The sequence below is a fragment of the Oncorhynchus gorbuscha genome, linkage group LG08 (genome assembly GCF_021184085.1).
Source record: "Oncorhynchus gorbuscha isolate QuinsamMale2020 ecotype Even-year linkage group LG08, OgorEven_v1.0, whole genome shotgun sequence".
NCBI lineage: Eukaryota > Metazoa > Chordata > Actinopteri > Salmoniformes > Salmonidae > Oncorhynchus > Oncorhynchus gorbuscha.
In genome coordinates, this window is record NC_060180.1 from 68,004,654 (window position 1) to 68,030,877 (window position 26,224).

Sequence of the window (26,224 nt, forward strand, 5' to 3'; positions counted from 1 at the left end):
GACATGTGTCTTTTACTTGAACTCTGTGAAGCATTTATTTGGGTTGCAATCTGAGGTGAAGTTAACTCTAATTAACTTATAGTATCCTCTGCATCAGAGGTAACTCTTGGTCTTCCTTTCCTGTGGCGGTCCTTTTAAGAGACAGTTTCATCATAGCTTCATGGTTTTTGAAATTTTCCGCATTGACTTAAAGACTTAAAGTAATAATGGACTGTCTTTTCTCTTGGCTTATTTGAACTGTTCTTGCCATAATATGGACTTGTATACCCTACCTTGTCACAACACAACTGATTGGCTTAAATGCTTTTAGAGGGAAATACTTCATAGACAAACTTCATAGATTTACATTGGCAGTAGAATGGCCTTACTGAATCGTTCCGTGTCTTTCACCGTCATAGGATGTCACCTTTCCAACAAGTCAGTTCATCAAATTTCTGCCCTACTAGAGCTGCCCCGGTCAACTGTAAGTGCTGTCATTGTGAAGTGTAAACATCTAGGAGCAACAGCGGCTCAGCCACAAAGTGGTAGGCCACACAAGCTCACAGAATGGGAACACCGATTGATGAAGCATGTAACACGTAAAAATCCTCTGCCCTCGGTTGCAACACTCACTACCGAGTTTCAAACTGCCTCTGGAAGCAATGTCTGCACAAGAACTGTTCGTCAGGAGCTTCATGAAATGGGTTTCCATGGCCGAGCAGCCGCGCACACAAGCCTAAGACCACCATGCACAATGCCAAGTGTTGGCTGGAGTGGTGTAAAGCTCGCCCGCAATTGGACTCTGGGGTAGTGAAAACGCGTTCTCTGGAATGAAGAATCATGCCTCACCATCTGGCAGTCCGATGGAAGAATATGATTTTGCTGACGCCAGGAAAACGCTGCCTGCCACAATGCATAGTGCCAACTGTAAAGTTTGGTGGAGGAGGAATAATGGTTTGGGGCTGTTATTCATGGTTTGGTCTACACCCCTTAGTTCCAGTGAAGGGGAATATTAATGCTGCAGCATACAATGACATTCTAGACGATTCTGTGCTTCTAATTTTGCGGCAACAGTTTGGGGAAGGCCCTTTCCTATTTCAACATGACAATGCCCCTGTGCACAAAGCGAGGTCCATACAGAAATGGTTTGTCGAGACCGGAGTGGAAGAACTTGACTGGCCTGCACAAAGCCCTGACCTGACCTCTCTTTATGACCTCAACCCCCGTTTTCACCTTTGGGATGAATTGGAACGCTGACTGCGAGGCAGGCCTAATCACCCAACATCAGTTCCCGATCTCAGTAATGCTGTTGTGGCTGAATGGAAGCAAGTCCCCGTAGCAATGTTCCAACATCTAGTGGGAAGCCTTCCCAGAAGAGTGGAGGCTGTTATAGCAGCAAAGGGGTTCCAACTCCATATTAATGCCCATTATTTTCAAATCAGATGTTCGATGAGCAGGTCTCCAAATACTTTTGGTCATGTAGTGTATGTTACAAATTCCCTCTCCTTGTTCGGTAAATCTCCTGGTAGACGCAGCAATTCCCAGGAGTCACATGTATCCTCTGTCACAGGAGGAGACGGTGGCTATGGAAACACATGTTCTATTTTTTTATCAGAGTGACTGGCATTCCAGTTACAATAGTCATTTAAAACATTAACAATGTCTACACTGTATTTTTGATCAATTTGATGTTATTTTAATGGATAGAAAATGTGCCTTTCTTTCAAAAACAAGGACATTTCTATGGGACCCCAAACTTTTGAACGGTAGTGCATGTGTTTTCGGAAAAAAATTAAAGGAGATGGTTAGAAGAGACATTGAATGTTGTTTTTTCTGTTTATGGGCTTACTTGTTGATTAGCCATACACAGAGCAGTTATTACATTTAAGATTACTTTACAGGTACTGGTCTTCTCTGTATACACGTCGCAATACCCACCGGTTGATGCTTATTTATAAAACCCTTTTAGGCCTCACTCCCCCCTATATGAGATATCTACTGCAGCCCTTATCCTCCATATACAACACCCGTTCTGCCAGTCACATTCTGTTAAAGGTCCCCAAAGCACACACATCCCTGGGTCGCTCTTTTTTTCAGTTCACTGCAGCTAGTGACTGGAACGAGCTGCAACAAACACTCAAACTGGACAGTTTTGTCTCTTCATTCAAAGACTCAATCATGGACACTCTTACTGACAGTTGTGGCTGCTTTGCATGATGTATTGTTGACTCTACTTTCTTGCCCTTTGTGTTGTTGTCTGTGCCCAATAATGTTTGTACCATGGTTTTTGCTGCTACCATGTTGTGCTGCTACCATGTTGTGTTGTTACCATGTTGTTGTTATGTTGTGTTGTCATGTGTTACTGCCATGCTATGTTGTTGTCTTAGGTCTCTCTTTATGTAGTGTTGTGCTGTCTTTCTTGCCTTTTGCATTTTGGTAGGCCGTCATTGTAAATAAGAATTTGTTCTTAACTGACTTGCTTTAGTTAAAAAAAGGTTAAATAAAAAATGTATAATAAAAATTGTTTTGAGAAGATCAGAAGGTACTTTATGGGTTATTCAAACTCGAAAGGTTCACCTGTGATTTTAAATGGTTATCTTGATCGCTACATTATGTAATAACAGTAGACAGGATTTGAATGTAAACATACTGTAGATAAATATTTGGGGAATGTGATGTGATGAATGGTTTAATTTATACTGTCTCCTTTGGCACATGTGCTAGTTAGAGCGTGACAGCAGTTAGGAACATGGCTATTTAGTGTACAATCGCATGTTGTTTGTTACTTGGCATTTATGTTATTAAATGTGGCAACACATTGAAAATAACCTACGGATTAATGATCTTATGTTTAGCTTTAACCAAGACCAGTACAAATACAGTTCTAAATGTTCATTTCGTCACTGATTCTATGAGTCAGTGTGAATCATTTCTCATATTTCCCCCTTTTCAGCTATAACATTACAATTGTATAGCTAGTAGGTTATGGGATTTGAATGAAGCTAGTGCAGTTAAGGTGATAATGGCTGGGGTCATTTTTCCACAATAGCATACTGTACATGGGGAGTTCATTTGCATGATGTCAGTAAATCTCACAGAGGTATTGATTTTACATGCCATACTTGTTGATGCTGATTAATTGATCAGTGTTGACGCTGACATTATGACATTATGTTTATTATTATTATTACATTATGACGTTGTCTAATGTCTGTAAATAACGTGTCATAATCCAAATTGCAAGTAGGTCATTGAAACAAGGGTGAATAAGAGCAGAACATTAAAGAAGTCTATACTGTTGAAGACCAGTTTGAGGAACAGTTTGATTATTATCATGGGTTTCCAATCATTCATTTTCCTAATCAATATGTTTTATTATTCTCCTCTATTCATTTTTTAAGTGGGTTATGACTGTGAGACTGTTAGATGAAGGCGTTCACAGTCCTTTCATCCTACAACTCTCTATACAGGTTCCCTAGGTCGTATTTCACTACAATACCCACAATGCCACATAGACTATAAATTCGCATAGGCGAATCATGTGATACAGTTCAGCACATTCTTCACCTTTTATCAAGGAACACAAAGCACACAAAGGCTGTTACCGTTTAAAACAATTTACACGTACCTGCATAAATATGAGAGAAATATCAAAGGGTTTCTGTCGGCGTTTTGTGTGACATTTCTCTCTGATTACTGTTACACAAAGGGCTCGAGGACAAAAGCTGAAACAGCCAATGAACGAGCGCGTTGTTTGTTTGCGACGTTTCCCCAAGAATGTGAAGGTGGGTCGTTTTGCGATATTCAGGAAATTGTAATTTTTCTATTTATCTCAGAGTAGAGATTTACAAATGTATTTCGTTTTTTTTCTTAGCGTGCTTACACTTCTAAGGTAGGTTTGAATATTATTTCACTTGCACGAATGCTTTCCCAAAGGGGCAGTAAGGGTCGTTTGTCAACGTTCTCCTCTTCGGGGGGTGTGGGGGTGGGGGGGCTGTTGTACAGACCATAACATAGGGGTCCTTGAGGTGGATAGCGAATTTGAGACTGCAACATTGTAGCCAACTGCTGATGCACATCAAAACTGAATTGAGTTGGCTGCATGCTACGTTGGCTCGAATTTGCGATATAACAACGTTGTCAGCGGTTGAGTTGTTGATACACCCATGTCACTGCATACAATTGGCTTTCACAAAACATTAGCCAAAATATCAAAGGCTGGCTATAACAGTAACGTATACACGTATAATCAGTTGCATCTATAAGCTACATCTGTCTTTACCTCTCACCTTACCTTACAGGCTGTGTAATAACATATGTACAAAATAACTTTCTACTGACATAGGCTGTTTCTTGAAATTATGTCTGTTTTTCAGAACTCTTTGAATGGTTCACCATTCAACATAATGATGACGAGAAAACCCAACCAACCTCAACCCCCAAAGAGAAGAGGAAAGGTCCGTGCTAGTGCCAGTGGGCAAATTGACTCACTGGACAACAATACCATGACTGACTCAGAGACAGTTCCTCCATCACAAAAGAGGCACCTGACCATGATGCAGCATGGCGAAAACCTCCTCAAGTTTCTAAACGAGGACCGAACGAAGCAGAGGTTCTGCGACGTCTCCATCAGTGTGGGCGGGAAGAGCTACAGGGCCCACAAAGCCATGTTGGCGCACGGTAGCAGCTACTTCCACGCCGAGCTGACCAAAAACCCAACCGCCGATCACGTGATTCTCGACCACGTGGAGGATTCCGTGTTCCAACACTTACTGCACCTCCTTTACACGGCCGAGTGCGTCATTCCCGAGAGCGAGGTCCCTGCCCTGACTGAAGCGGCCGGCTTCCTGGACATGATGGATGTAGTGAAGCTCCTGGCAGGAGAGGGGGATGGCCGGCCAGCGCTTGCCCGAGTGGAGGTTAAGTCCGTGGGGGAACCAAGCTCAGAGAAGACCTCTATAGCTTCTGACCTTCCATCGGACTGTGTCGGGGTCCAAAGCCCAGTCCATTCTGGTGCCCACCATTGTTTGTTCTGCAGCCGCACGTTTTGCTACAAGAAGTCTCTGGAGAACCATTTAAACAGGAACCACAGTAGCAACACCGAAGTAGACGTCAGAGAAAAGGTGGTCAATCAAGAGGTTACTACCATGGTAACCACGACCCGGAGGTCTGCCCGCAGGAGGAGAGTTCCCGCTAAATTGGAGAGAGGGGACGCGGACATCTCCGGCGCAACAGAGGGGACGCTACATCAAGACCCCGCTAGTCGAGACCCAACCACCACAGAGGAAGACGACGAGGAAGAAGAAGAAGAAGATGGGAGAAAACCAAAGCACATATCCGACACAGGAGATGCACTCACCCCAACCGAGGGTGAGGAGGCGGAAGAGGAGAGGGAGGAGGAGATGGTGGAGGAACGTCAAAGTGCGTTAGTACGGAGAGCAAGAGAGAGCGGTGAGAGTTCAGAGGTGGAGACAACAGAACACCACACAGTCAATGAGGTGGAGGTATATAGTCAGGCTGCCAATGGTTCTAACTATGGAGCAGTGTACCCAGAGGGACTGGCTCCTGTCATCATCCAGAGCGTAAGCAAGAAGACGCTCAAGTGCCCCAAGTGTGACAAGACCTTTGACCGCACAGGTAGGTACTCTACTTAAAGAGTTTATTTAAATGCACTGCACTGATTACATAGTATCTACGTAGGCAGTTGTTTCTGAGCTGATATTACACAACAACAGATTAAGAACATACATGACAACATAATAATAAAACAATAACCAACATTCAACATAATAATAAAACAATAACCAACATTCAACATAATAATAAAACAATAACCAACATTCAACATAATAATAAAACAATAACCAACATTCAACATAATAATAAAACAATAATTCAAATAATAATAAAACAATAACCAACATTCAACATAATAATAAAACAATAACCAACATTCAACATAATAATAAAACAATAACCAACATTCAACATAATAATAAAACAATAACCAACATTCAACATAATAATAAAACAATAACCAACATTCAACATAATAATAAGATATTAAACAATAATAATATATTGAATAATTAATACATAACCAACATTTAAACAGCCACTGTTTTTTTGTCCTCTTCTCTTAGCAACGAAGTAAGTAGTAGGCTTAATTGGTTTGACTGCCAATCAAGTGACTCAGTGGAGTTTTCAAGAGCAGACATGGAAGCCCTGAAGGACTGTGGTCAAATATGTTTTATAACTAAACCAAGACAGACAGCCTTTCGTTTCCAATGGGAACAAATGAGCATTTTTTTTAAACTAGGCAGGTCAGTTAAGAACAACTTCTTATTTACAATGACACTTGGTTAACCTTTTTCAGGGGCAGAACGACAGCTTGGGGATTCGAGCCAGAAACCTTTCGGTTACTGGCCCAATACTCTAACCACTAGGCTACCTGCTGCCCCCATAGTGGGCAGAACAAGCAAGGAGGTGGGCAGAGGACAGCACGAGCTAGCGAGATCCTATTGGCGCGTTCTAGCATCATCTGTATATTTCCGTTAGGGAACACCTACTCTGTGAAGTGTGCTTGTGCAATAACTCAATTCACACTTGCAGTCCTAAACGTCGTTATTATTTTTACTTTTGCGAAGAGTAAAGTCTATAATCCTTAGTCTGGCAGGTAGCCTAGTGGTAAGAGCTGACATGGTAAAAATCTGTGGTTCTACCCCTGAACAAGGCAGTTAATCCACTGTTTCTAGGCTGTAATCTTAACTGACTTGCCTTGTTAAATCAAATAAAAAAATTGTCCACTCTGTCTATAACCGATTCTAGTTTTGGGAACAGAAAACTGTATTGAGATCAAATGTTTCATCGATGAGAAAATTTGCAGAATGTCGGCCAAACTCCATCTTCTCCCACTGCCCGCCATTGGGCTTCCTCTCACTACCATATTTGGTAGTGAGTGGAAATGCCAAGCCGATGCTTCACATTTAAACATCCAGTGAAATATCTGTGTCATTGTTCTATCTGTGCTGCAGTTGTGCCCCACTGTATCTGTCTTTTGAGCTTAGCTATAACATGCACCGAATACTTTATTATAACTCATAATATTCTGATGTTTTTCTCTGTATTTTTCGTAGGGAAGTATGAGAGTCACACCAGGGTACACACGGGAGAGAAGCCCTTCCAGTGTGACGTGTGTCTGCAGTGTTACTCCACCAAGTCGAACCTCACTGTACACAAGAAGAAGCACGCCAGTGACGCCCCCTTCCAGAAGAAGGACCACAAGTGCTCCTTCTGCAACAAGCTCCATGCCAGCAAAAAGACCCTCGCCAAACACGTCAGAAGGCGAGCCTTCGTTCCTGTCCCATCATCATTCTCTGTTCACCAGGGTTGGGGTCAGTTCCATTTCAATTCAGCCAATTCAGGAAGTAAACAGAAATTCCAATTTCACATTTTTTCTAATAGAGAAGCTTTGAGGAACATTTGAATTGGAATAGGAATTACAGTTTACTTCCCGAATTGACTGAATTGAAATGGACTTGTCCCCCAACCCTGATATTCACATTACATTCTTATACATGTTATATATTTAGATTATTATAAATACCTAAAAATTGATCTTTTAGGAAAATAATCACTCTAAATTCAAATGATTAAAATTATGTTCGTATGAATAAAAAGGATGAGGATATTTATTTAGTGGTTGAATTTAAACCTTATTAACAGCCCTTCCAAACTATGGGCTGGTTTCCCAGACCCAGATTAAGCCTAGTCCTGGATTAACAATCAATCAATGGAGATTCTCCATTGTAAGTGTGTTTTAGTCAATTACTAGGCTTAATCTGGGTCAAGGAAACCATTGCTAGACAAGTTTAAAGTTTGTTTGTAGTCTTTCAGGTTAAAGGGGTTTCTGGTTAGTAGTAATCTGAGTTGATCATTATATGCTCTGATCTAGATGTTATTTAATGGGGATTATTTCATTGCTCTTCAGGGATAGAGTTTATTGAGATAAATGTATTACACTGTAGTCCACCAGTCTTTTCTCACTTAGTTCTATGTAGTGTACTTAAAGTTCAAATAATTTGCTTTACCACCTTGTGGTCCTTCTGTAGCTCAGTTGGTAGAGCATGGCGCTTGTAACGCCAGGGTAGTGGGTTTGATTCCCGGGACCACCCATACCTAGAATGTATGCACACATGACTGTAAGTTGCTTTGGATAAAAGCGTCTTCTAAATGGAATATATTATTATTATTATTATTGTGGACACGTGTCACAGCGTAGTTCAGTGTCAAAGGGATCCAGACAGGTCCATGTTGTACTGCGTGTTTATATGGAGGCCCTCTGCTCTCCACGGAGTGAAAAGGAATGAATAATGAAGTCAAGGGTGTACTAACTATGTGTTACCACTGTGCTGTCAGGTTCCACCCGGATCACATTCAGGAGTTCCTGGCCATGAGGAGGAAGAAGAACGATGGATGGAAGTGTGATGTAAGCTTTGACTTGTTTTATTTTATGAAACACAATCCAAAAAAAGAAAATGTTTCCTGTAACGGACACAGTATAGAAAATGAGATAAGGAGTAAAATGCTCGACCCAAGATTCAGACTACAAGCATATTTTGAAGGGATCACTCACATTGAGCCCTTATAATATGAATGTCTCTCACTGATCAATATCAACACTTTGAGCCTAAGAAGTTTGGTTTTAATATTTAGCAGACGCTCTTATCCAAATACACTTGCATACATTTTTCATACTTGCCCCCCCGTGGAAATCGAACCCACAACCCTGACGTTGCAAGCGCCGTGCTTTATCAACTGAGCCACATGGTAGTTGCACAACCATTAGCTCATCAAGTTCAAGTGACATCATTGCATAGCCATATGAAATGAGATGTCTTTCAGAAGTTGAGTCAAAATCAAATCAAGTCAAATCAAATTTGTCACATACCGGTACACGTGTTAAGCAGATGTTATATGCGGGTGTAGGGAAATGCTTGTGTTTCTAGCTCTGACAATGCAGTAATATTTAACAAGTAGTATCTTAACAGTTTCACAACATTTACCCCAAATACACGTAAGTCAAAGTAAGGAATGGATTAACAATATATACGCATGTATGTCAGAGCGGCATAGGGCTAAGATACAGTGGCATAGTATAGAATACAGTATATACATATGAGATGAGTGATGCAATATTTACACACAAGGACCACTCTATAATATATACCTATAGATGCAATGCAGGAAATTGAAAACCTGTAGTGTATTTGAGGTTTAAAAGGACTTCTGGTGTCTGTAATTTCCACATAGAAATGTCAGACTTATTTTTCCCTTAGTATAGCAAAATGTATCAACCCCTACAAGAATGTGTGTCCCATGAATTATAATCCACATAATAATTAATATTTCCTGTTGCTGCAGGATTACTTTCCTTCTGTAGCGAACTGGCTCATATTAAGATCCTACATCTGTACACATCACATAATACATAGTCCACAGAATGATACACATAGTCCACAGAATGATACACATAGTCCACAGAATGATACACATAGTCCACAGAATGATACACATAGTCCACAGAGTGATACACATAGTCCATAGAATGATACACATAGTCCACAGAATGATACACATAGTCCACAGAATGATACACATAGTCCACAGAGTGATACACATAGTCCACAGAATGATACACATAGTCCACAGAATGATACATAGTCCACAGAATGATACACATAGTCCACAGAATGATACACATAGTCCACAGAATGATACACATAGTCCACAGAATGATACACATAGTCCACAGAATGATACACATAGTCCACAGAATGATACACATAGTCCACAGAATGATACACATAGTCCACAGAATGATACACCATAGTCCACAGAGAATGATACACATAGTCCACAGAATGATACACATAGTCAGAATGATACACATAGTCCACAGAATGATACACCATGATACACATAGTCCACAGAATGATACACATAGTCCACAGAATGATACACATAGTCCACAGAATGATACACATAGTCCACAGAATGATACACATAGTCCACAGAATGATACACATAGTCCACAGAATGATACACATAGTCCACAGAATGATACACATAGTCCACAGAATGATACACATAGTCCACAGAGTGATACACATAGTCCAATACACATAGTCCATAGAATGATACACATAGTCCACAGAATGATACACATAGTCCACAGAGTGATACACATAGTCCACAGAGTGATACACATAGTCCACAGAATGATACACATAGTCCACAGAGTGATACACATAGTCCACAGAATGATACACATAGTCCACAGAGTGATACACATAGTCCACAGAGTCCACATAGTCCACATTCTGCAAGTACAGTCAGTGTATTCTGTAAGTACAGTCAGTGTATTCTGGAATCATCTTCTCTCTCTGCTCTTCCTGGTTCAGATCTGCCACAAGTCTTTCACACGTAGACCCCATCTGGAGGAGCACATGATTCTACACACGCAAGACCGACCCTTCAAATGTGCCTTCTGCGACGACTACTTCAAGTCCAGGTTTGCCCGCTTGAAGCATCAAGAAAAGTACCATTTAGGTAATGAATGGGAAATGTCATTTAATTGCTTTTATCCAACCTATTTAGATAATGGATAAATGTATTGTACCTCTTGACTCTAGGCCGTACATATATAATGCATTATAATGGGTCGTAATGCTTTATTAGCCTTGTCATTAAGTATGAATGAACAGCTTATAATGTGTTAGTGAAGGGATGAATCGCGTATTATCTGTCATTTTGAGCCAGTTGAAAGGCGTAACATATTATAAATTAACCATTATCATGGTTATAACAAGTAATAATACGTTATAACTATATGCCCTAAGTGTTACTGTTGAATCCCATTGGAATGATGAGGAATTTAAAAAATTGTATGGTTGAGAGGGATGAGGCAAAAGGTATGGCATTACGTACTGAAAATTGAGAAATCATGTGACTAAACTGAATAAAAAGAAGAAACTATACTATGAAACAAAAATTAAATTATATAAACAATGACAGTTAAAAGCTTTGGAGGGCCTTAATTTACATTTTGGGCGATATTTCTTCTTAACAGCACTATCAACAAGGCAGGTTCCACAGGCCCTAGTTTTTCCACACCTGGATTACTACTGTTCAGTCGTGTGGTAAGGTGCCACAATGAGAGACTTGGGAAAATTTCAATTGGCTCCAAACAGGGCAGCACAGAATAGACTAGTACTACGTAGAGCTATGAATACACGGAACTCTATTCCACATCAGGTAACTGATGCAGCAGTAGAATCAGATTAAAAAACAGATAAAAATACACCTTATGGAACAGTGGGGACTGTGAAGAGACACAAACACAGGTACAGACACAAACACAGGCACAGACACACACACAGGTACAGACACAAACACAGGCACAGACACAAACACAGGTACAGACACACACACAGGTACAGACACAAACACAGGTACAGACACAAACACAGGTACAGACACACACACAGGTACAGACACAAACACAGGTACAGACACAAACACAGGTACAGACACAAACACAGGTACAGACACACACACAGGTACAGACACAAACACAGGTACAGACACACACACAGGTACAGACACAAACACAGGTACAGACACAGGTACAGACACAAACACAGGTACAGACACAAACACAGGTACAGACACAAACACAGGTACAGACACAAACACAGGTACAGACACAAACACAGGTACAGACACAAACACAGGTACAGACACAAACACAGGTACAGACACAAACACAGGTACAGACACAAACACAGGTACAGACACAAACACAGGCACAGACACCTGCATACACACACGATAACACACACGCTATACACACATGGATTTTGTGATGTAAATATGTGGTAGTAGAGTACAGGCCCGAGGGCACACACTTGATATGTTGTGAAATCTGTTGTGAATGTATTGTAATGTTTTTAAAATTGTATAAACTGCCTTAATGTTGCTGTACCCTGAGAAGAGTGGCTGCTGCCTTGGCAGGAACTATTGGGATCCAAAATAAATAGAAATACCAATGTTCGGGTTTATTGTCCTCAAAAACATTGGGAGTCAAGGAAAAGGTTGTATAATCATTGAAGAGAATGCTATCAAGTTTGTAGAAGCTTAACGTTAATCAATGATCAGATATTGATGTTGGATTGCAAAGTAAAGCTGTGACACAGGGATATTGAATTGACCTTTGACTCTGTCCACAGGTCCGTTCCCATGTGACATCTGTGGCCGCCAGTTCAACGACACGGGTAACAGGAAGAGGCACATTGAATGTACACACGGGGGCAAGAGAAAATGGACCTGCTTAATCTGTGGGAAGTCAGTGAGGGAGAGGTAGGATTGTCACAGCTACAATAAACAGATTGATGTTATTTTTTTTGTGTTGTGGGAAAATTATAAATAAATAGAAATACTAAAATAAACAGCAGTGCTTAGAATACTGCACATGTAAGTGTGATTACATTGAATTTCTATGTTGTTTTACACAACAACTACTAATGTTATAACTTTTAACAAAACTTTTAACCAATTTATTTTTAACAATTATTTTTGGTGGTGGTTGTAATGAATACCCAGGGAGAAAAAGGTGTAGATTCACGCGCAGAGCGCGGCAAATGTTTATTGAGACATCGCAGAAGGCAGGAACCGTGGTCACAGGCAGGCAAAGGTCAAACACAACAGGCAAAGGTCAAACACAGGCAGGCAAAGGTCAAACACAGGCAGGCAAAGGTCAAACACAGGCAGGCAAAGGTCAAACACAACAGGCAAAGGTCAAACACAGGCAGGCAAAGGTCAAACACAGGCAGGCAATGGTCAAACACAGGCAGGCAGTCAAAAACAAACAATACCTCACAACTACACAAACATAAAGAACTGAACTAAATTGTGAGCTGATGAGACCAGGTGAGACACGAACACAGGTGAAATTAATGAACAAAAATGAAAGACAGGGCTACTTTCCAGAACACAAAGAAACAGGTCTACGTTCCAGAACACAAAGAAACAGGGCTACGTTCCAGAACACAAAGAAACAGGTCTATGTTCCAGAACACAAAGAAACAGGGTTATGTTCCAGAACACAAAGAAACAGGGCTATGTTCCAGAACACAAAGAAACAGGGCTACGTTCAAGAACACAAAGAAAAAGAACACAAGGTTGACTAAGAAAAGAAAAGCAGAACCTTACAGTGGTATTGTGTCTATCTCTCACTGCTCACATGGTAACAGTCTCAACTTTAGTGACTGGTCTACTATCAATCTAACTCCATTGATTGTAATGTGGTTCTTTTTTATGTCCGTAGGACAACGTTGAGAGAACATTTGCGGATTCACAGCGGAGAGAAACCTCACCTCTGCAGTATCTGTGGACAGAGTTTCCGCCACGGCAGCTCTTATAGGTCAATATGCTTGGGCAGTTCATGACGTACCAAGTTCTTATTGGCTATCACCCTATGGGTGGATTCCCATGTTCATGAGGTTTCTATTGGGTAGTTTTTGTCTTCTCCAGAGAAAATAATTGTATCATAATTTTGTCATCATTTAATACAAAATAAATCAAACGTTGGCCTGTTTTAATTGCATATTAACATTTGTTAAAAACTTGAACCCCCAACTTTATTCTGATAGGCTTCATCTTCGAGTCCACCACGACGACAAGCGCTACGAGTGTGACGAATGCGGAAAGACGTTCATACGCCACGACCATCTGACCAAACACCAGAAGATACACTCGGGTACAGTACACACACCTTCCGTGTTATGTTCCGTAGCCGTGCAAAAGAGAGTCAAATGTTCCCCTGGGTTATTTCTTCATACATGGTCCTGGACCTGTTTGTATGTTTTTACGCTGCACACTAATTGTCTTACGGGGATAATAATGGAATTGACTCTCCCTTTGGTTGTTATCAGGGGAGAAAGCCCACCAGTGTGAGGAGTGTGGGAAGTGTTTCAGACGTCATGATCACCTGACTGTCCATTACAAAAGTGTCCACCTGGGAGAGAAGGTGTGGCAGAAGTAAGTGGTCCTGATGGTGGATGGAGATGGAGGGAATGGGCGCGTTCCAGGCTGACTACATTGCAGGTGCATGTCAGATCTCACAACGCGGTTGACTACATTGCAGATGCATGACAGATCTCACAACGACTGAGTAGGTGTTAACATATCAGCTAACTACATCATATAATATAGCAATCTGATGACGTGGCATGTAACCATTGGTTGATGAAACGTAACATCTGCAATGTGGTCATGCTGGAACGTGACCAATATGTTGTAGATTTAAAGTGTCAGTCTGGATTTAGACACAGCAGGGCGCCAAAGGGATTTTTTTATATTCTTTTTTATTAAATGATCAAGAAAATAGGCAGAATAAACAGCATTGGACAAACAAGAATTGCATAGTGAAACACATTTTCACATGATATTCAATAAAACAAAGTAAATTCACAGTACATGACTTCCATATCCGGACAGTCAAACACATACAGTCATATCGTTTTTTTGGTATTAATGTGACTACCCTATGAGCACAAGATGTTGAAAAGACGTTGAAAATGTATTTTTTGGTTTCAATTTCTTGTACTCGCTGTCGCTGGTATAATTACAATTATATAATTATAATTTATTGATACTACATTTCATCAACCCAACAACCCAGATGGAACAAACCCAGTGTTTGTCAAATTAAAAAAGATATATATTATTTTTTACTGTTGAAGAGGATCTTCTATGGTGTCTAGTTGACTATTTGTGAAAAAGACTAAGCATTGGGAACATGTGTGTGGATTCTATAGGTATAAAACAGCTGTGCATCAGTGTGAGGTCTGTAAGAAGGAGTTCAAAGGGAAGTCCAGTCTGGAGATGCACTTCAGAACACACTCAGGTAAGATGACAGTATAAGCTGTGAATGTCTGTTTGCCTGGTCAGCATAACTTTCTTTTCACATCGAGCGTTTATTGACATATTCATCCAGAACAAATGTATTTGGTGGACGTAGATGTGCAATGAATAGATGATAGGTGTGGCAGGCAACATACCGACCTGCTTTCATTTCCTAGACCAGCAGCCATCACACTATACACCCGCTTCAATGAATGTCTGCTTTTCATCTGTTTTTTAAAAGGGTTTTTACTATTTTACAGACAAAGGGCCACAACAAAACCTTTACCCCGCTCTATCTCCTCTACCTCCCCTCTATCTCCTCTACCTCCACCCTCCCCTCTATCTCCTCTACCTCCCCTCTATCTCCTCTACCTCCACCCTCCCCTCTATCTCCTCTACCTCCACCCTCCCCTCTATCTCCTCTACCTCCCCTCTATCTCCTCTACCTTCACCCTCCCCTCTATCTCCTCTACCTCCACCCTCCCCTCTATCTCCTCTACCTCCACCCTCCCCTCTCCTCTCCTCCCCTCTATCTCCTCCCCACCCCCTATCTCCTCTACCTCCACCCTCCCCTCTATCTCCTCTACCTCCCCTCTATCTCCTCTACCTTCACCCTCCCCTCTATCTCCTCTACCTCCACCTTCCCCTCCCCTCTATCTCCCCTCTACCTCCACCCTCCCCTCTATCTCCTCTACCTCCCCCTCCCCTATCTCCTCTACCTCCACCCTCCCCCTCTATCTCCCCTCTACCTCCACCCTCCCCCCCTCTATCTCCTCTACCTCCCCTCTATCTCCTCTACCTCACCCTCCCCTCTCTCCTCTACCTCCACCCTCCCCTCTATCTCCTCTACCTCCCCTCTATCTCCTCTACCTCCCCCTCCCCTCTATCTCCTCTACCTCCCCTCTATCCCTCTACCTCCCCTCTATCTCCTCTACCTCCACCCTCCCCTCTATCTCCTCTACCTCCACCCTCCCCTCTATCTCCTCTACCTCCACCCTCCCCTCTATCTCCTCTACCTCCCCTCTATCTCCTCTACCTCCCCTCTATCTCCTCTACCTCCCCTCTATCTCCTCTACCTCCCTCTATCTCCTCTACCTCCCCTCTATCTCCTCTACCTCCCCTCTATCTCCTCTACCTCCCCTCTATCTCCTCTACCTCCCCTCTATCTCCTCTACCTCCACCCTCCCCTCTATCTCCTCTACCTCCACCCTCCCCTCTATCTCCTCTACCTCCACCCTCCCCTCTATCTCCTCTACCTCCACCCTCCCCTCTATCTCCTCTGCCTCCCCTCTATCTCCTCTACCTCCACCCTCCCCTCTCTATCTCCTCTGCCTCCCCTCTGCCTCCCCTCCTCCTCTGCCTCCCCTCTATCTCCTCTACCTCCACCCTCCCCTCTATCTCCTCTGCCTCCCCTCTGCCTCCCCTCTATCTCCTCTACCTCCACCCTCCCCTCTACCTCCCATCTCCACTACCTCCACTCTGCCCTCTACCTTCCCTCTATTTCCTCTACCTCCACTCTGCTCTCTACCTCCCCTCTATCTCCTCTACCTCCACCCTCCCCTCTATCTCCTCTACCTCCACCCTCCCCTCTATCTCCTCTACCTCCACCCTCCCCTCTATCTCCTCTGCCTCCCCTCTATCTCCTCTACCTCCACCCTCCCCTCTATCTCCTCTGCCTCCCCTCTGCCTCCCCTCTATCTCCTCTACCTCCACCCTCCCCTCTACCTCCCCTCTATCTCCACTACCTCCACTCTGCCCTCTACCTTCCCTCTATTTCCTCTACCTCCACTCTGCTCTCTACCTCCCCTCTATCTCCTCTACCTCCACCCTCCCCTCTGCCTCCCCTCTATCTCCTCTACCTCCACCCTCCCCTCTATCTCCTCTGCCTCCCCTCTATCTCCACTACCTCCACTCTGCCATCTACCTTCCCTCTATCTCCTCTACCTCCACTCTGCTCTCTACCTCCCCTCTATCTCCTCTACCTCCACCCTCCCCTCTGCCTCCCCTCTATCTCCTCTACCTCCACCCTCCCCTCTGCCTCCCCTCTATCTCCTCTACCTCCACCCTCCCCTCTGCCTCCCCTCTATCTCCACCCTCCCCTCTGCCTCCCCTCTATCTCCTCTACCTCCACCCTCCCCTCTGCCTCCCCTCTCTCTTCACCCTCCCCTCTGCCTCCCCTCTATCACCTCTACCTCCACCCTCCCCTCTACCTCCCCTCTATCTCCTCTACCTCTACTCTGCCCTCTACCTTCCCTCTATCTCCTCAACCTCCACCCTCCCCTCTACTCCTCAACCTCCACCCTCCCCTCTACCTCCCCTCTATCTCCTCTACCTCCACCCTCTCTCTACCTCCCCTCTATCTCCTCTACCTCCACCCTCTCTCTACCGCCCCTCTATCTCCTCTACCTCCACCCTCCCTCTACCTCCCCTCTATCTCCTCTACCTCCACCCTCCCCTCTACCCCCTCCCCTCTACATCCACGTTATCTCCTCTACCTCCACCCTCCCCTCTACCTCCACCCTCCCTCTACCTCCCCTCTATCTTCCCTCTACCTCCCCCTCCCCTCTACCCCCTCTACCTCCACCCCTTCCTCTACCTCCCCTCTACCTCCTCCCCTCTATCTCTCCACTCTCCCTCTACCTCCATCTCCTCTACCTCCACCCTCCACTCTACCCCCCTCTACCTCTACCTCCCCTCTATCTCCTCTACCTCCACCCTCCCCTCTACCCCCTCCCCTCTACCTCCACGTTATCTCCTCTACCTCCACCCTCCCCTCTACCTCCACCCTCCTCTACCTCCCCTCTATCTTCCCTCTACCTCCCCCTCCCCTCTACCCCCTCTACCTCCACCCTTCCTCTACCTCCCCTCTATCTCCCCTCTACCTCCCCCTCCCCTCTATCTCCTCTACCTCCACCCTCCCTCTACCTCCATCTCCTCTACCTCCACCCTCCACTCTACCCCCCTCTACCTCTACCTCCCCTCTATCTCCTCTACCTCCACCCTCCCCTCTGCCTCCCCTCTACCCCCCCTCTACCTCCCCTCTATCTCCTCTACCTCCACCCTCCCCTTTACCCCCTCTACCTCTACCTCCCCATCCCCCTACCTCCCCACCCCACCCTCTACCTCTCCACCCCTCTACCCCCCACCCCTCTACCTCCCCATCCCTCTACCTCCCCGCCCCACCCTCTACCTCCCCACCCCTCTACCTCCCCACCCCTCTACCTCCCCACCCCTCTACCTCCCCATCCCTCTACCTCCCCATCCCTCTACCTCCCCGCCCCACCCCTCTACCTCCCCGCCCCACCCCTCTACCTCCCCGCCCCACCCCTCTACCTCCCCATCCCTCTACCTCCCCGCCCCACCCCTCTACCTCCCCGCCCCACCCCTCTACCTACCCATCCCTCTACCTCCCCACCCCTCTACCTCCCCATCCCTCTACCTCCCCACCCCTCTACCTCCCCATCCCTCTACCTCCCCATCCCTCTACCTCCCCCTCCCCTTTTCCCCTCTAATTGTAATACTATGTTTGCCCAACTAACTTCCGTCATGTCTTCTGCTAGGTGAAAAACCTTACCGATGCCCCGTGTGCCAACAGACGTTCCGCATTAAGAAGACCCTCACCAAGCACATGGTGATCCACTCGGATGCCCGCCCCTTTAACTGCCCGCACTGCAGTGCCACCTTTAAGAGGAAGGACAAGCTGAAGTATCATATGGACCATGTACACGGTGCTAAGTCCACTGAGCAGCAGCAGCACCACCAGCAGCAGCACCGCCAGCAGCCTCCCGTGGTGCTGACAGAGGATAAGATGGTGACTCTGCCTTATAATACCCACGGCCCCTCCAAAGTGTACCGGGCTGAACCCAAGACCGTTCTCCAGAATGTCCCCTCCGATGTGTGTGTGCCTGTCACGCTGGTGCCCGTCCAGATGCCCAGGGTGGTCTCGGGGGTACAGGGTGACCTGAGGGGACACGTAACCTGCTCACCCCAAGGTCAGGGGCAGCAGCAGACAGCTGGGGGGTACCAGACTGCCACAGAGCTGGCGTTCCTGGAGAAGTACACGCTTACCCCCCAGCCGGCCAACATTGTTCACCCGGTGCAGCCTGACCAGATGTTGGACCCCAGGGATCAGTCGTACCTGGGCACCCTGCTGGGCCTGGACTCTGCCACCCCCGTCCAGAACATCTCCAACTCGGACCACGTCGCCCATTGATAATGCCTTTCTATACTTCTCTTTTGGCAAAATTTTATTTAAAGGGTACCGACATAAGGACATTATAACACATTTATAACCCATACAGTACACATTTATAACCCATACAGTACACATTTATAACCCATACGAAACTGTATGAGCCCATAGAGGTAACGTTTATTTGAAGGGTGCGGTTGTTAACATAAGCATTCACAAAATGCTCTTGCCCTGCTTATGCATGGCTTATGTATAGTTTATGAATGGGTTATGAATCTGTTATGAATGGGTTATGAATCTGTTATGAATGGGTTATGAATCTGTTATGTATGGGTTATGAATCTGTTATGAATGGGTTATGAATGGGTTATGAATCTGTTATGAATATGTTATGAATCTGTTGTGAATGGGTTATGAATCTGTTATGAATGGGTTATGAATGGGTTATGTATGGGTTATGAATCTGTTATGAATGGGTTATGAATCTGTTATGAATGGGTTATGTATGGGATATGAATGGATTATGAATCTGTTATGTATGGGTTATGAATCTGTTATGAATGGGTTATGTATGGGTTATGAATCTGTTATGTATGGGTTATGAACCTGTTATGAATGGGTTATGAATGGGTTATGAATCTGTTATGAATGGGTTATGTATGGGTTATGAATGGGTTATGTATGGGTTATGAATCTGTTATGTATGGTTTATGAATCTGTTATGAATGGGTTATGAATCTGTTATGAATGGGTTATGTATGGGTTATGAATGGGTTATGAATGGGTTATGAATGGGTTATGTATGGGTTATGAATGGGTTATGAATGGGTTATGAATCTGTTATGAATATGTTATGAATCTGTTGTGAATGGGTTATGAATCTGTTATGAATGGGTTATGAATGGGTTATGAATATGGGTTATGAATCTGTTATGAATGGGTTATGTATGGGATATGAATGGGTTATGAATCTGTTATGTATGGGTTATGAATCTGTTATGAATAGGTTATGAATCTGTTATGAATGGGTTATGTATGGGTTATGAATCTGTTATGTATGGGTTATGAATCTGTTATGAATGGGTTATGAATCTGTTATGAATGGGTTATGAATGGGTTATGAATGGGTTATGTATGGGTTATGAATCTGTTATGTATGGTTTATGAATCTGTTATGAATGGGTTATGAATCTGTTATGAATGGGTTATGTATGGGTTATGAATCTGTTATGAATGGGTTATGAATCTGTTATGAATGGGTTATGTATGGGTTATGAAGTTTTTATGTAGCTATACTTAAAATAAAATGCGATCGTCCTGCTCTTTTAACCTCTGCAGCTTATTCAGGGGCGAACGCTCTGATAGAAACAGATGGTGTCGAACAGGTCTAGTTGTCAGCCGTGTGGAACAGGGAATCTCATCAGCTAAATTTTATATATATTTATATCTCGATCATCCAAACGTTGCACCACCTTGATTGAGCCCCAAGTCTTTCATCATATTTTAGTTCAAAGAACACTTTTTAAAAGTTTCTCTTGTCACACAAAAGCCTAAGATCTCTGTCATTCCATAAATGAGTGTGAGTGAGTGATGTATATTGTGACAGGAGCCTGATTGATTACAAACGGTAATTCCAGAACAGGATGTCTCATTTCCAAAAAGCTGGCTGTATGTCTGAATCTTACAGGTGTAATCTGGCTATTTATTCACAATTTAAATTGAATTATTATACAAGTATTATACAACACATTTTCCCCATGCAAATCAAGTTCCATAATATTCCACGTTCCTTACCAGTTACCACAGAATTTTAGAGTAACGATCAATCATGGTGTTGTCAGCCTGTTGCTCCGGGACGAAGTTTCCCCTGTACAGATCTAGGATCAGATTCCCCTCCCCCAATAGTAACCATAACCAATTACACCATCAGTGGGGGAAATGCAATGCGTCTAGGGGTGACGTCCCGACACCCAGCAGGCTCCTCAAAACTAGAAAGGGCTGTTTAATCAGTGTATCATGAGGTCAACCACGTCTTAATCAATCTTAAAGTATTCTGTATATTATGTATATCATGTTTCTTTCACAATGGACAGGAGGGAACAGCCTGGGTAGTATGTATAAAACACCCTGATCTAGGATCAGGCCATCCTTCCGTCCATGTAATCTTATTCATTATGATCTAAAAGGCAAAACTGATTCTAAATCAGCACTTCTACTCTGAGACGCTTGATACTTATGATAGGTTTCTGTCCTTGTGGGGATGTACTGTCCTTATGTACTGTCCTTATGGGGATGTATATGTTGCCTTATAGGGATCACCATGTTCATTAATGTGCATTATAAACCGGGTGGTTCGAGCCCTGAATGCTGATTGGCTGAAAGCCATGGTATATCATGGGTATGACAAAACATTTATTTTTACTGGTCTAATTATGTTGGTTACCAGTTTATAATAGCAATAAGGCACCTCAGGGATATGTGGTATATGGCCAATATACCGTGGCTAAGGGCTGTATCCAGGCACTCTGCGTTGCATTGTGCATAAGAACAGCCCTTAGCCGTGGTTTATTGGCCATATACCACACCCCCTCAAGCCTTATTGCTTAAATAAACTTGACTTCTCTCTGTCTATCCAATACAACCTCTTAATAAACTTGACTTTCCTCTGTCTATCCAATACAACCTCTAAATAAACTTGACTTCTATCCAATACAACCTCTAAATAAACTTGACTTCTATCCAATACAACCTCTAAATAAACTTGACTTCTATCCAATACAACCTCTAAATAAACTTAACTTCTATCCAATACAACCTCTAAATAAACTTGACTTCTATCCAATACAACCTCTAAATAAACTTGACTTCTATCCAATACAACTTCTAAATAAACTTGACTTCTATCCAATACAACTTCTAAATAAACTTGACTTCTATCCAATACAACTTCTAAATAAACTTGACTTCTATCCAATACAACTTCTAAATAAACTTGACTTCTATCCAATACAACTTCTAAATAAACTTGACTTCTCTCTGTCCAATTCAACCTCTAAATAAAGAAAACCATAAGACAGGAGGATCAGTGTCCCACATACACATTCAGATTGTAGTTTCCAAATGTAATCCAGTCATGAGCAGTGATCATAGTCAGCATGCATTGCAGTGATCATAGTCAGCATGCATTGCAGTGATCATAGTGAGCATGCATTGCAGTGATCATAGTCAGCATGCATTGCAGTGATCATAGTGAGCATGCATTGCAGTGATCATAGTCAGCATGCATTGCAGTGATCATAGTGAGCATGCATTGCAGTGATCATAGTCAGCATGCATTGCACTCATCCCACCACAGGAGTCATTCGAGCACAACGGGACAAGAACATCCCTGCCGGCTGGGCGGCTGCGACAGAGCCTGGACTCGAACCAGGATATCTACTGGCACAGCCTTAGACCACTGCGCCACCCAGGAGGCTCTATCCAGTCCTAAGATGATGGAGATCGGTCATGATGGAACCCTACTCTGCTCCCCTCCATTTTAACCCCTTGTGCTAAAAGCCCTGACGAAGGCCGTGAGGCCGATACGTAAGCTCATTAAAGATCAGTGATACTATCAAGAGCAGTGTGCGGTTTCCTTTTTCCTTCATCTTGTTCAACTGTTACCATGCACCTGCAAAAAAAGACTGCTTAGATGTGCGAGTGCCTCTTGAATTTTGAAGCCCTTGTGCTGTAAATAATTTTCTATATCATGACCCAAATGTAAAAGCTACATTTATCAGTTTTATCCTAAACAATCTATTTTTCTTTTCCTCTCTTCGGGTGATTTGCTGTTCCTAGGCCTGTTAAGAAAATACACATATGTTGTAATATGTGAACAACTGGACAAGGTATAATCCATCCTCAGGTCTTTCGGTAAGTCACATCTTCATCATGAACAACCTGAAATACTGTAAACAACATACTTTTCTCTTTACTGACCTGTGACCTCTGACCTCTAACCCCTGGTCCAGGACTGACCTCCTATCAGGTAACACACACACATGCTCCCTCACTGTTCTCTCTCTCTCCAGGAGGCCCCGCTTCTTCGGTGAGGATGTCAATAGACGTGGCCAATAGGAACAAAACAAGTTTTGTAATCCACCGTGTAGGGATGCACGAAAAACGTACCCATTATGGATCTACTTTTTCATAACCTGAATGGGATGACATGGTAGTTCATATTCTGAGAGACAAAAATAGGCCTACTGTAACATTTAGTTAAGTACAACTATTGTAACTAAGGGACAAAATACACCTACTGAGAATGACTGAGATAAAACAGGTTCATAGAGGATGGAAAGCCCCCGAGACCTTCCCTTCCCCTCTAGCTAAATTAGCATATTAAGGTATCTAGGCAATTGGAAGATTTCAGAAAAGTTTTTTGTTTTTGACTTACCACAGTTTTCCTCATCGCTGTTGTCGGAACAGTCGTCATCGTCGTCGCACCTCCATATGGTCGGTATACACCTTCTGTTACTGCACTGAAACTCCTTGTCCCTACACTTCCGTAAGGCCTCATGACCTGTTGGAGAGCGTTATGGTAGGTGTGAAAATGAATCTGGTAAAAAATTGAAATCAGCAAGCAGAAATAAATGTTTTCCACAGGTTGCATGTGTTGTTATTGACTTTACCTGCATTAGGTTAGATTTCAGCAAGGAAGGCTGTGAAATGACCCTTTCAAAGTGTACCAATACATTCCTATTATGTCTTTAATGAATGACCAAGCTAAGATTTACAGTATAGCAGCGTATGAAAAAAATATTGTTCTGATATTTCATAATTTTTGTTTTTTTCCGGATTATGTGTGTATTGTTATTTATTTCAATTGGTTTTAATGCCATGTATTACTGCCCTGTTGGAGCTAGAAACACAAGCACTTCGCTGCACATGTGATAACATCTAAAAATATGTGTACTTGACCAATAACATGTGATAACATCTAAAAAATATGTGTACTTGACCAATAATGTGATTAGATACATGTGATTATTACATGAAATGTTATTCGCTCACTTTTGACTTTTCAACGAAACGGAAGCCAGGCTTATGGTCAGTTTTAAACACGTGATTATGTTATATTATTAGAAACCCTTCTGGAGGACTCTGGACTGAAGCTCAAAGTCAATGCTGTACTGCTCTCTTCAGTGACACAAAAAAATGCAGTACAGATGTCAGAATACAGAAATCAGTTGGATCTTAAAGGGATAGTATGAGATTTTAAGCCCTGCTTCGATTTACCCAAACTCAAGATGAAGTCATGGTTAAAAATGGTATGTCCCTGCGTCCAGAATGAAGGAAGACGAGGGTAGTTGTGCAAGTCAATAACTGGAAGTCTACCGGAATGGATAGCATGCTCAAGTTCATCTCACTCAGGGTAAGTAGGAAAAGGGCTTATTTGTCCAAATCTGGCACATCCCTTTAAGTCAGAACTCACTGCATGTGGGGGCGGAGGTCCATTCTCCTAAAAGGCAGACTACATCTGCATTCCCTTCCATTATGTAGGATCTTTTGCATTTATAAACCACTTTTGATCCATTACTAAAGTTGTTTTGATATTGTTGAACAACGGTTGCATGGTTCACTTGAGGAGGTGCATCACAAGAACGACTGGCTGTGAAGATACAGTACAAACAATGATTAGTGAAGAAATAAAGGACAACGAAGTACAGGAGATGATAGTACTGAACGTTGTTCACAACACAAGTGTATCATATGTCCTGTCACACCAACATCCCCTCTTTCCTGTACCGAAAGGGATAGTTTTCTGAGTTTTTACACCACACTTACATAAGCCTCTTTGCTATAGATCAAGGTTAGAGAAGACAGTACTTACCCGTACACAGAGGAGTATCAGACCATCTACCATTCTCACATGTAATCATCCCCCACCAGCCTTCCATTGGTGTTTTCAGACCTTTATCACAGGCATAAGTCAAAGTCATGCCATCCTGGTACATGTTCTGCTCCGGGTCAACAAAGCCATTGTCCAGTTGGGGACTTTCACAGACTTTTCCAGATTCTTGAGCTGGAAAATGACATAAAATACATGTATTGTTATGCATCATCTGGGGTCGGCAACGTAGCCTAGTGGTTAGAGCGTTGGACTAGTAACCGGAAGGTTGTGAGTTCAAACCCCTGAGCTGACAAGGTACAAATCTGTCGTTCTGCCCCTGAACAGGCAGTTAACCCACTGTTCCCAGGCTGTCATTGAAAATAAGAATGTGTTCTTAACTGACTTGCCTGGTTAAATAAAGGTCAAATAAAAAAAAATACATTAAAATCTGTCTGCACAATTACCTTTGTTCAACAAATACAGTGTATCTTGGATAAGGAATGTCTAGATGAGTGTTTCTGCCCTGTACTAGGCCTTTTTATTAGTTACACGTTACACCACATATAGGCACTGCCTTGAGAAAAAAACATCAGTGTTCACAATTCCTTGAATGTGTAAAGAATACTAAACGCAATCTTCATTGAATGAATAGTTAGTGTTTATCAAAATGTCTTACCTTTAACACCGTAGGACCAGATGCGTAGTACAATAATGACAGACAGTGGTATTTCCTTCATTCTCTGTCCTCTGGTGTTACATGTACACTGAGATATGAATTAACTGGAGTCTGAGTTGGGGCTTTTTAAATTCAACCAAGGTAATTATTGTCAGAGGTGGATCTTAAACTTGTGCCTTTGGGCAGCACTGACAAAGGCTTTTTTTTACAGTGGAAAAAAAGTGAATGAATTAACATTTAATTATTGTCATTGTTCATATAATGAACTAAGGATTGTTTAAATCTGAAATTATGTGTTTAATATTTTTTTGACAGTTTCATGTTAAATCCCATGAAACTGTCAAATTGGCCAACCACTAGTTCCAAATATTTCTTATGCTCTGTAAGTGTCTCACCAAAGTTATTCGTATTTGATCATTTTGAGACTGTTTCAGAAGCATCCATGTTGAGAAATGTAAATGACTGATATCATTCAAGGAGACATATTGATATTTTATTAACAATTTCTTTGAGGAAATGTCCATGATTAAGGTCCCGT

General features: G+C 42.9%; 2 protein-coding genes across 5 annotated transcripts; one reads left to right on the top strand and one right to left on the bottom strand.

The window, feature by feature from the left end:
- The first annotated feature begins 3,668 nt into the window (after window positions 1-3,668).
- Window positions 3,669-19,518, top strand: zbtb41 (zinc finger and BTB domain containing 41). Of its 2 annotated transcripts, none has more exons than XM_046360425.1 (11): window positions 3,669-3,764; window positions 4,356-5,616; window positions 7,116-7,323; window positions 8,398-8,467; window positions 10,443-10,590; window positions 12,270-12,399; window positions 13,367-13,462; window positions 13,692-13,798; window positions 13,974-14,079; window positions 14,859-14,947; window positions 18,507-19,518. In XM_046360425.1, the coding sequence occupies exons 1-11, from the start codon at window positions 3,717-3,719 to the stop codon at window positions 19,157-19,159; spliced, it is 2,916 nt and encodes a 971-aa protein (XP_046216381.1). In that variant the 5' UTR covers window positions 3,669-3,716; the 3' UTR covers window positions 19,160-19,518. The 2 variants fall into 2 exon arrangements, with proteins under 2 accessions (XP_046216381.1, XP_046216382.1); XM_046360426.1 differs by having other exon boundaries at window positions 3,743-3,871.
- A 2,129-nt stretch (window positions 19,519-21,647) lies between these two features.
- LOC124042097 (complement factor H-like) lies at window positions 21,648-25,817 on the bottom strand. Of its 3 annotated transcripts, none has more exons than XM_046360429.1 (6): window positions 25,687-25,817; window positions 25,011-25,202; window positions 24,612-24,788; window positions 23,574-23,699; window positions 23,306-23,331; window positions 21,648-22,808 (listed from the first exon to the last, which is right to left on the bottom strand). In XM_046360429.1, exons 1-5 carry the CDS (start codon window positions 25,745-25,747, stop codon window positions 23,309-23,311), a joined length of 579 nt encoding a protein of 192 aa, XP_046216385.1. In that variant the 5' UTR covers window positions 25,748-25,817; the 3' UTR covers window positions 21,648-22,808; window positions 23,306-23,308. The 3 variants fall into 3 exon arrangements, with proteins under 3 accessions (XP_046216385.1, XP_046216384.1, XP_046216383.1); XM_046360428.1 differs by having other exon boundaries at window positions 21,648-22,977; XM_046360427.1 differs by lacking the exon at window positions 21,648-22,808 and having other exon boundaries at window positions 23,268-23,699.
- Between the last annotated feature and the right edge of the window lie 407 nt (window positions 25,818-26,224).

What these genes read in the sequence shown, in the direction of transcription:
- zbtb41 (XM_046360425.1), top strand. Translation starts at nt 3,717, where the DNA reads ATGAACGAGCGCGTTGTTTGTTTGCGACGTTTCCCCAAGAATGTGAAG. An exon ending in CAAGACCTTTGACCGCACAG is followed by an intron (nt 5,617 to 7,115) that starts GTAGGTACTCTA and finishes TATTTTTCGTAG; the next exon opens with GGAAGTATGAGAGTCACACC. An exon ending in GGGAAGTCAGTGAGGGAGAG is followed by an intron (nt 12,400 to 13,366) that starts GTAGGATTGTCA and finishes TTATGTCCGTAG; the next exon opens with GACAACGTTGAGAGAACATT.
- LOC124042097 (XM_046360427.1), bottom strand. Translation starts at nt 25,747, where the DNA reads ATGAAGGAAATACCACTGTCTGTCATTATTGTACTACGCATCTGGTCC. An exon ending in TGATACTCCTCTGTGTACGG is followed by an intron (nt 24,789 to 25,010) that starts GTAAGTACTGTC and finishes GTATCTTCACAG; the next exon opens with CCAGTCGTTCTTGTGATGCA. An exon ending in GACCTCCGCCCCCACATGCA is followed by an intron (nt 23,700 to 24,611) that starts GTGAGTTCTGAC and finishes GCTCTCCAACAG; the next exon opens with GTCATGAGGCCTTACGGAAG.